Consider the following 9531-nt stretch of genomic DNA (forward strand, 5'->3'; position numbering starts at 1 on the left):
TCGTGAAAAGGCGCCCTTTGCCATCGCCGACACGGTGGCATCACCGCGACGAGCAGCGCAGTTCACAGATAGTCTGAATGAACGCAGAGGGCCCACGCACGTACCAAGCGCACTGGACGGTAAATTTCGCGTGGTTAGTCGGTTCAACTTCTCTTCGCAGCCGTCTCACCGCCGAAGTCACCCCGCATCCTCATACGCGGACAACGCGCAAACTGTTTCCCGTCTCCTTCCGCACAGCGGCCGCTGCGCTCCGTGCGGCGGATTTCTGTATTTTCCGTACTTTTTTTCTCTCCTCTCTTCTTCCACTGGCCGCGCTCGCAAGAAACTTGTCTGTGTTTCTGGTCCGTTAGCATTCCGCGTTTTCCGCGCCCGCTCGTGTGTACCTACTCCGTCCGCGGGCAGTGTGTGCCTTGCCGGGCCAAGGTCGCGTCGAGTGTTGCGCGATCCGCAGCGCCTCAGAATATATTTGTGGAGGGATTGGTTTTTCTAAGCGACAGGGGAAGGCCTTCAAAGAGACTCTTTTAGGGCGACACAATGCAGAATACCGCCAGGGCGTTCGCAGCGCCAGCGCCGCGGCCCAGCGCGCCGCAGCGAGGCTGTTCCACCTTGAAGTTTAGAGCCCTCCGCGGTGCCTCTTCCCGCCCGTCTGTCTGTTTTCTTCCGCTTTTCTTGTGCCTCTTCGTTAGTCTCTTTCCACGCTTTGTCTCTGTTTCGTCTTTATCGTTCTCCAGCGTGAATCCCTCATCCGAGCTGAGCCTCGCGCCCTCCTCTGTATCCTGTCGGTCTTCCGCCTCGTGCGCCTCCGCGTTGGTTTCCTCTTCCTCTGCTTCACATCCTGCATTTGCTGTCCTTCCTTCTCTTATGTTCGATTCCTCTGACTCTCGCCGGGGTGCTTCTCAACCGGCGGCCCCGGAGCGACGCAAGTTCCCCTCGTCGTCCGTCTCCGCCTTCCTACTCCCTTCCACTTCACCTTCATCTCAGTCCTCCCTCCCTTCTGCTGCCTTCTCTGCTCTTCGTTCCTTCAAGTCCGCGAGCTCTTTTTCCTCCTCTTCGACTGGCTCGTCGCGCACCGCGAGCCCGTTCGCCCCTGCGGCGGCCTCAGGCGTACAGACACTTAACATCGGGGACTACGCGTCTGTCGCGTCGCGGCATTACTCGATTTCCTCACCTTCTCTTTGGGCGACTGGAGTAGCTGAGAACACGAAGACGTCTGCAAGCGACGGAGGCTTGCAGAAGGCAGGCTGGGGCTACGCGGAAAAGCGCGCCGCCGGCAGCCTCCGCAGGCACTCGACGCTCTTTTACCGCGTCAAGCTTCAGGGGCCAGACGGTGAGAAGGCGAGCCGCAGGGCCGACCACGCGCCAAAAGTACATCTCCCTGAATGAAGGCGGTCTTTAAAACGCGGAGACGGAGAGGAGAGTGCAGAGCTCGCGCGCATGCCTACATGAGCGTGCGTGAAAGCGTATATACACGCGTGTATGGCTTTTGTAAGGCAACTCGCATCGACGCAGGATCCCATGAACTCGGGCTCTCTTCTCCGGGCAATAGACACCGAGCATCCCCCGCTGCTTCGCCCTGAGGGCGGAGTCCTCTCGGATGAAGTTCTTTTCGCCTGCGGAGGGCACGCCACCTCGTCCTTTTTCGTGCGCTTTCCAGTGACAGCGCGGCGAACGGCGCTCGCTCTTGATGAGCGCTGTGTGCGGAGATAGCTGCTTATAGTCGGACAATAACGGTGTCTGGACTGGCTATTTTGTTTTCAGGCGCAACGAAAGAGATCGAGTGCGCAGAAGACGAATACATTCTTGACGCAGCAGAGGCCGCAGGCGTCGAACTCCCTTACTCCTGCCGGGGCGGCTCCTGCAGCACCTGCGCAGGTGAGCCACGTGGAAAAAAGGAGGGAAAATCGCTTTGCATTCCAGGATTTTCTTTCGAGGACGGAGGCCTGCAAAGGCCTGGCTGTGAGGTGGCCCTTCGCTTCCTTAGTCTCTGTCGCTGAGCCCTTTTCCTCGCGTGAAGAACCGCGAGCTGCGTTACGCCCTCGCTGCCGAGAGTCTCTCAGGAGCGTTTCACCGTCGCGCAGGGCACGTCCAGACAAGCGCGTGCCTGTACGCCAGCATGCTGATGCGCGTGAGGGTGTGTAAATGTTGGCACATCTACATACATGCATTCCTGCATATGCGTATATATATATTCATAATGCTGGAATCTGAATACGTTGTGAGTGTCCTGTCTCGCTCGCGCTACGTTCCATGGCGCGGCGCTGTAGTTTGCCGTTCTCTATTGAGAATCAACTCATTTTAATCCGGTGCAATTCATTTTTATCTTCAACATGTTTTCCCCCCGTCTCTGATATACATGTCGTCTGGAGACGAGGAACCCGCCACTGCCTGATCTCCGGGGCGCAAACCGTCGCTGCGGCTGGCAGAGTTGTCTCCGGTCACTCGATTTTCAGTGGGCTGTCTCGGCGTTTGGTGCGTCTTTCTTCGGGCGTTTTGAGCGGCTGGGAGGCCGTGCGCCTCCGCACAGGAGTGTCTGTTTGAGACCCGGTCGTTAATTTGTCGATTTCTGCACAGGCAAGCTCCTGAAGGGCTCGGTCGACGGCAGCGAGCAGGTGTATCTCGATGAGAACCAGCAGAAGAAAGGCTACGTGTTGTTGTGCACCGCATACCCCAAGGAGGACTGCACGGTCGTGACGCACCAGGAGGACGCCCTCCACAACGAAACCGACGACGACGGCCAAGACTCCTCCTCTGACGGAGACGCCTGAGTCTCCTCGGCGACTGGGGAGGCGGGCTTCACGCGCTTGCAGGCTGCCGGCGAACCAAGGCGCCCTAAACCCTCGTACAAGAAAAACGAAGACGACAGGGCCACGCAGACGAGAGGACGCACCGAGAGCCGTCTAGGTTGGTGGAGGGGGGGTAGGGGAAGCTTTTACTGCGCTGGAGATGGCGAACTTCAGAGGAGACCCCCGAAGCTCAAAGAAGACGAGCGCCGCGCAGTCGACAGAGTCAAGGCTGCAGGCGGAGGCGAAGAGAGGACTGCGCTCGTGGATCTTGGCATGAAAATGACGGTCCTACGGGGCGTGTGATCATTCAGGGCGGGGTGCCTCTACGGTTTTGAATGGATTCTTTGCGTCAAGAGTCTCTATGAGACTCCGATGTCTCTTCTGTTTCTGCTTGCTCTTGGTATACGTACGCGGTTTACGACTCTTCGCCATTTCGTCTGTTGAGCGGCGCGCCTCTTGTGGCGTCTTTGTGAGGGTTCGTTTTTTGTGGTAGGTGTTTTGTGGTCTCTGCGGCTTCTGCAGTCTTCTACGTCTCTCGCTTTTTCTCGAGTCTCTGTGGGGCCTGCGTGTCCGCAGGCGCTTGTCTGTCTGTGCCTTGCTGTCTGCGCCTGCTGCCTCGCGCTCCGCGGAGTTTGACTTGCGTGTGCATCGGTCTACCCAGAGAGTCTAGCCAGTGGTGTTCGCGCGAGTCGTGCGTGTCGTATCGAAATCTTGTCTCGCTTTGAGTTTTTGGCGACCCAGGTTCACGCATAATCGATTTTTCGTGATTCGATACCCGCCTTTCCTCAGAGGAGGCTCTTCCGGCGGTGTGTGCCAATAAGAGGCTGCTGCGGCAGCGACGCACACAGAGACAAGCCCCTATCGGCGAAGTGTAGCGCGTCCGATATAGCCTCAACTGATCCACATGGAATGGTTTAGGGCAAATTCGCTGAGGAGAACTCCAGCTTCATTCGCAAACAGAGTGGCGCACTCCTCTTAGCTTGACTTGCTGGCGGTATGGGGGCCGTGCAGCGCGACTCGCCGAGACGAAAAGCGAAGGTGAACTGTATCCAGACAAACTCCTTGAACGGATCGTGTTTCCGCTGAAACACTCCACCGTGAGGCCCAGCGTAAACCGCGTGTATGTGAGGGAGTCGGCGATGCCCTGAGGAGTAGCACTTCAACCGGTATCCAGTTGCCTGAGCAGCACAAACGACACACGTGACCCTCTACCTGCCAGTTGCGCAGAGACTCCGCCACTTGAGTTTCGGTGGCTCCCTTTTTTGCACGTCATGTCGACGGATTGCTGCATGCATCATCAATAACATGCGCTACACAGTTTTCGAGCGATTCGAGATTTGATTTACATACAAGGTCACGACGCAGGCGACTGGTGCGATGTCGTGCTCGATAGTCAAACACATTTCAATGAAGCACAGAGAGGCGGGTCCCTTCCAATCAAATAGAGGTAAATACCCGAGCTTATTTCTCTCCTACGACTATCATGATTACCATTGCTAAGGCTTCTAAGCACTAAGGTAACGATTCACAAGTTTATATAAATTCCATCTCTCTGGGGGGTATATACTTCCTGTGGGACAACTGGTTTAGATCTTGACGGTGAGAAGCGCTCGTCAGGTTATCACGAAAAACGAACGTGTAGACATCGGATACACAGGCACGCGTGAGTTTCAAGCCCAACTTCGTTGCTTCATATCCTAACCGAGAAGCGCTTCTCGGCGCGTACATCCTCCCCACCTCCAGCCGCAAGCGCGACTAGTAATATTCTCTCATGAACGTTACGCTTCCAAGTCCCGACAGAGGCATGTCTAGGTGGCATCACCGTCCTCGATTCCCGCCTCTTTTCGGCGTATCCTCCATCCGAGTGTGCTATTCATGTACACTACCGCGGAGGGGAGGCCGGCGCCGAGAGCGCGAACTGTGCTCCTGCTAAAGAAGCCTTTGCATCGACGCAGTTTCGAGTTCCTGTGGTGAGAATCCGCTGAAAAGCGGATGTCTCTGGATATACCTGGGCAGGCCTCATCATCCCGCGTCTCGTGCTGACGCGGTCTACCAGGGCTGCAAGGAAGCCCTCAACCCCAGAACGCCTGACTGAGTAAAGCGCTTTCCTCCGTTTCAGAGCCTTGGCGTGCCTGAACGACCGCGCTTGTAGGTCGAGTTGCATTTACAAGAGAGTGTCGACGCCTACCTGCCATCCTAACACGTGCACGAAGCACCTGAAAACCCGTGAGACGCGCGCGTGGATCGTTTGTATAGCTCTCGAGCTAGCGACTGAACTGCTTATGGATGCGGCAGACTGGTGTATGCTGTTTTCGCAACTGTGTTTCACAAATGTTTCGAATTATACACACGCTTTCAAGCAGTCTCTCCGCCGTTTCGTGTAGTCTTGGATCCCGGAGCGGCTTATGTGCGGGAGAGCGCCGGCGGGCATGCAGGTCACTTCAGCCTGAGGAGGTAGGGGCGGCAAGGGACGTTTTTCTCATTTATTAGTCTGAATGCGATAGCCGCTTGGCAACCTGCGGCAGGCGCACACGACACAGCGAGCGCAGCGAGGAGTGTGAGGGAGAGAGCGCGTTGTGAATCGTTGGCTCCAGCTGTTTTGATTTTCTGGCTCTGTCTGTCTTCCATCTCGAAATAGAAACGCGAGTTCGTCAGATCCCAAGGGACGTTTGACAAAACCGGCCGCGTTTTGCGCAGGGAACGACACAGAGACCTATTCTTCGCGCGCCGGTGAAAGCTTACTGTAGACCGCGCGCGCGTGCATCGCAAATTCATCGCCTGGGCAGCAGAGGCAGAGGAGAGATCCATCGGCGGGCGCATGGACGACGTCGGTGCGGTTTTTTTCTTCTGTTTTCTTGCGACGACGGGTGACTCCTGTTCTTCTCTTGCATCGGCAGAGTAGGAAGGCTAAACCGCACTAGACGTCGGCGCAATTCCTGTGCAAGCTGAAAGACAGAAAGGAGGGCGAGCGGTCTCTTTTATTCTGGCGTGTCTTTCGCTCCGTTGCCTCTTCGCCACCAGCCTCTGTGTGACCCGTTTCTTCCCCGTCCTCTGCCGGTGTTCTCTTCTTTAAAACTCCCATATTCCAGCCTTTCTCTTCTTGACCTCTCCTTCTTAAGGAAGTGCACATCGTACTCTCCCGCGCTTCTCGCCGTCCTCTCTTCGCTTTTCTCGCATGTCTTTCCGTCTGACCCTGTTGCTCCGCGGTTCTTGGCCGTCTAGTGTACGTACAGCGTCTTTTGTGCAAAGTTTCACCTCTACCGGTTTGTCTCTCCGGTGTTTCTCCTCCAGAGAAGAGCTTTTTCGCTCTTCGAGCTCTGCTTTCTCTGCCTCATCCGCGTCCTGCCTTTTTCCCATTGTCCCTGGTCTCTCTGTCGCCGCTTGCCACGAGTGCACGGCTTTCTTTTCTCCAAGGCCCCGCTGTTTTCCCCTCTGCTTGACAAAATGTTCGTCTTCAACTGGTAAGCGGTTGCGGCGAGTGTGAGCTAAGCCATCTTTGTGTTGTTCCTCCGCTTACGTCCGACTCGGTGCGTGATGTCGGCCGTCCCTTCGCTGCCTGCGCTTCTCTCTGCAGAGAGACCGAGGATGGTTGATTCATCTCGGTGTCTGTGGAGACTTGACTTCTAACTCATGTGATATCGAGACCCGTTCGATCTCTGGTAGATGCGTGCAGGCGTGGCGTGCGTGGCCTCGGCTCTGCCGAAAACATACGCTGCTTCCTGCCGCTGTTTTTTCCACTCTTTCGCGCATGTGTTCGCCGTCCGGCTGGGTATTGCCTGCTTTCTTCGCGTTTTTGAGGGCAGCATCTTGCGCTCAGCTACGCAAGTAGGAGGCGATTTGGGAACTCAAGGTGACACACTCGCTGTTTGTGCATGGCACGGACGCAGGCAGTTCTGTGCGTGTTCAGTAAAGTATCTTGGAGAGACAAACGCCTCTAGCCGTATCTGCATATGTGCGTGTGTATCACAGGTACGCCGTGGGAAACCCTAGGGAGGCAAACTAGCGAAGGTTTGCTATGTTTTCGTTTGTGCTCAGGTTCTGGGACTTGCTCAACTACCTCGGCCTCTCTCAGAAGAGCGCGAGGATTTTATTTCTGGGGCTCGACAACGCCGGGAAGACAACTCTTCTGCACATGCTGAAGGACGACCGCGTGGCGCAGCACGTCCCGACGCTCCATCCCCGTACGTCTCCCCTCATTCGAAGCCATTCAACTCGATCTCTCTCTCCACTTGTCACGCTGCCGGCCTCGGTTTCCTCTTTCGTTTACTGCGCGGGGACTGTTCATTTACCTGTCGTTCTCCCTCCTTTCTGTAATGTTTCCTGGGTCGCCTTCTCAAAACTTGATACGGATTTCTGAAAACCAGAGTGCGCGCCTCCGTCTACAGTCCCAGCAGCAGCGGTTACACCATAACAGAGTCGCGTAGTATCAATGCATGTTCCGCTTCGTTTTGTGGAAACGCGTGGCTGGCGTCGGCTGGAGCCCCCTGCATCCATCGCTTTACGTGGGCGTCGAGTGCTTCGCGAGTAGTTTTCTTTTTGTTTACTCAACACTGTCGTTCATCGGCGTCAGGCCCTCGAGTTTCTCTGTTCAGATTCTGAGGAGCTGATCGTGGGCAAGATCCGGTTTAAGACTTTCGATCTGGGAGGACACGAAACCGGTAAGGTCTTTTTTCACGCCGCCTCGTGTTGGCAAGGGCGGCTGCCGCGGTGCTGGGAGAGCGTCCTGCACCGAGGCCGCTGAGGGATATCTCGTCTTTCGGTAGGATGACGGCGTCATTTTCATAAGCATCTTGCGTGTCACAAAGATATGGCTGATATGCCGATGGAGAATTACCTCCATGCAGACTTGTCGCATCCCGCCTTGCGTTTCGGTTTTGTGTTCGTGTGAAGGGTTTCAGAGGTGTGTGTGGACTGCAGTATTGCGTAAGATGCATGTGAAAATTGCCCCCGCGTGTCTTCTTTTTCGTGTCTTCCACAGCTCGTCGCATTTGGAAAGACTACTTCGCGGCCGTGGACGCAATTGTTTTCATGGTCGATGCCACCGACCGCGGTCGTTTCCAGGAGGCGAAGGAGGAGCTGAACGTAAGTCTTTTTTTTTCTTTCTTTCTCGCTCGCTGTGCTGTTCGGCGGCCTGACGTTCCGCGCGTGCCTCGGTCTAGTGTCTGGCTCCTGGCAAGACGTGAAACGACTTTTGTGAACCTACGTATTTATGCTTCTGCGGACGCAGTACTCTCTACGTATATACTCTATATACGTATGCGTGTATTTGTATGCTGTACGTCGACAGGCAGATGCGACAACCCGCATCTATATGCATGTATGAATGTATGTATATATTTGTAGAGGTAAAGATATGTGGACATTTTTTCGATTGCGGTGCCTTGTGTGTGCTTCCCTCCTCACTTGATCTCTATGCTCCAGCTACTCATGTTCGGCCCCGAGGAGGTCTTCCTCGAGTGATTGACCCCCCCCCCCCCCCCCCCCGTCACTGTCGACTGGTCTTAATCAGCTGCTTTTTTTCTCTCTTTTCAGCACTTGTTGGAGACGCAAGAGCTTGCCATGGTTCCGTTCTTGGTTTTGGGCAACAAGATCGACAAGCCGCAGGCTGCGTCTGAGGAGGAGCTCCGCCAGCAGTTGGGCCTTTACTCCCACGTCACCTTCGGCAAGGACGTAAGGCTTGAGCGCGAGAGCTTCGGTGTCTTCTCGCGGCAATTCCGAACTCAACTCGAGCAGCGGGCGCTTGGGGGGGAGCGGGGGGGTTGCGAGCATCGACTAGGTGGCAACGGGCAGAAAAACGGCATTTGAGTGGCTTCTGTGCAGTGCTTTGTCGTGGAGCTGGCAATGGCGGCATCCGCGCCGCGCGCGATATCGAAGCTGTGTGTAAAAAGACGTGTAGGGGAGTGCAGAACTCCGTAGAAGAGGCTCTGTTCTTCTCATGCATGCGGCACCGATGTGGATGTTGCCTTTAGCGCAAACCCGTCCCCGGCGTCCGCCCCGTTGAGATCTTCATGTGCACGGTCATCAAGCGCATGGGATATGCCGAAGGTAAGAGTTCGAACAAAAAAGCTTGTTTTTTCCGAAACAAATGAGTTCGCTACCAATCCGGATTTTCTCACAGATGCACGCTCATATACATGTAGTCCAGGTCTGCCTGAATCACATGAGGGTAAATTGCTCGTGCTCGCTGCTGCACATTTCGACCTGACCACGCGCGTGGTGTGGGCTGATGAGCATAGTCATTCTGGAGTGCGTGGATGTCTTTTGTTTCTTTTGGTGCACAACCAGACGTCTTTTACCCCATGTCTCGCGCTTCTTGACCTCTGCTGTGTGTCTGCTGTTCAGGCTTCCGCTGGCTGTCTCAGTTCCTGAACTGAGGCCCTTCGCTGTCGTCTCGTTATCCGCGCTCCAGGCGTACATTGAACTCGTGACCCGCGCTTCCCCGTTTCGCATGATGTTCTTTTCTCACTACGCTTCTGTCCTTCCGCATGCGCATTCGCCTCTGCTACTCGTTTTTCCGTTCGTGCATGCGTGACTTTTTGTTCTCTGTCTCACCCTCGCGTCTCTCTGCCTCAGACTTCTTTGTTCGTCACTCCAGCTCATGCGCGCGCGGGGGAGTGGGACTTCCGAAGGGCAGGGCTTCTCCTCGCCTTGCTTTCAACTATAACCGACGAAACTCTGACGTACAATGCCTTCGCTAGTCTCCCTGCGTTTCCAAAGACTCGCGGGCCGTAACCTTCAACACACACGG

At 55.5% G+C, this 9531-nt stretch overlaps 2 protein-coding genes across 2 annotated transcripts; both read left to right on the plus strand.

The window, feature by feature from the left end:
* Nucleotides 1–861: 861 nt before the first annotated feature.
* On the plus strand, nucleotides 862–2765 carry BESB_034880 (ferodoxin FD; the record flags this gene model as incomplete). Its single annotated transcript, XM_029362074.1, has 3 exons — nucleotides 862–1327; nucleotides 1759–1872; nucleotides 2572–2765. 3 exons carry the CDS (start codon nucleotides 862–864, stop codon nucleotides 2763–2765), a joined length of 774 nt encoding a protein of 257 aa, XP_029221039.1.
* A 4033-nt stretch (nucleotides 2766–6798) lies between these two features.
* BESB_034890 (putative small GTP-binding protein sar1) lies at nucleotides 6799–9157 on the plus strand (the record flags this gene model as incomplete). Its single annotated transcript, XM_029362075.1, has 6 exons — nucleotides 6799–6964; nucleotides 7376–7441; nucleotides 7762–7865; nucleotides 8316–8453; nucleotides 8753–8828; nucleotides 9126–9157. 6 exons carry the CDS (start codon nucleotides 6799–6801, stop codon nucleotides 9155–9157), a joined length of 582 nt encoding a protein of 193 aa, XP_029221040.1.
* Between the last annotated feature and the right edge of the window lie 374 nt (nucleotides 9158–9531).

The sequence above is a fragment of the Besnoitia besnoiti genome, chromosome II (genome assembly GCF_002563875.1).
Source record: "Besnoitia besnoiti strain Bb-Ger1 chromosome II, whole genome shotgun sequence".
Taxonomy (NCBI): domain Eukaryota; phylum Apicomplexa; class Conoidasida; order Eucoccidiorida; family Sarcocystidae; genus Besnoitia; species Besnoitia besnoiti.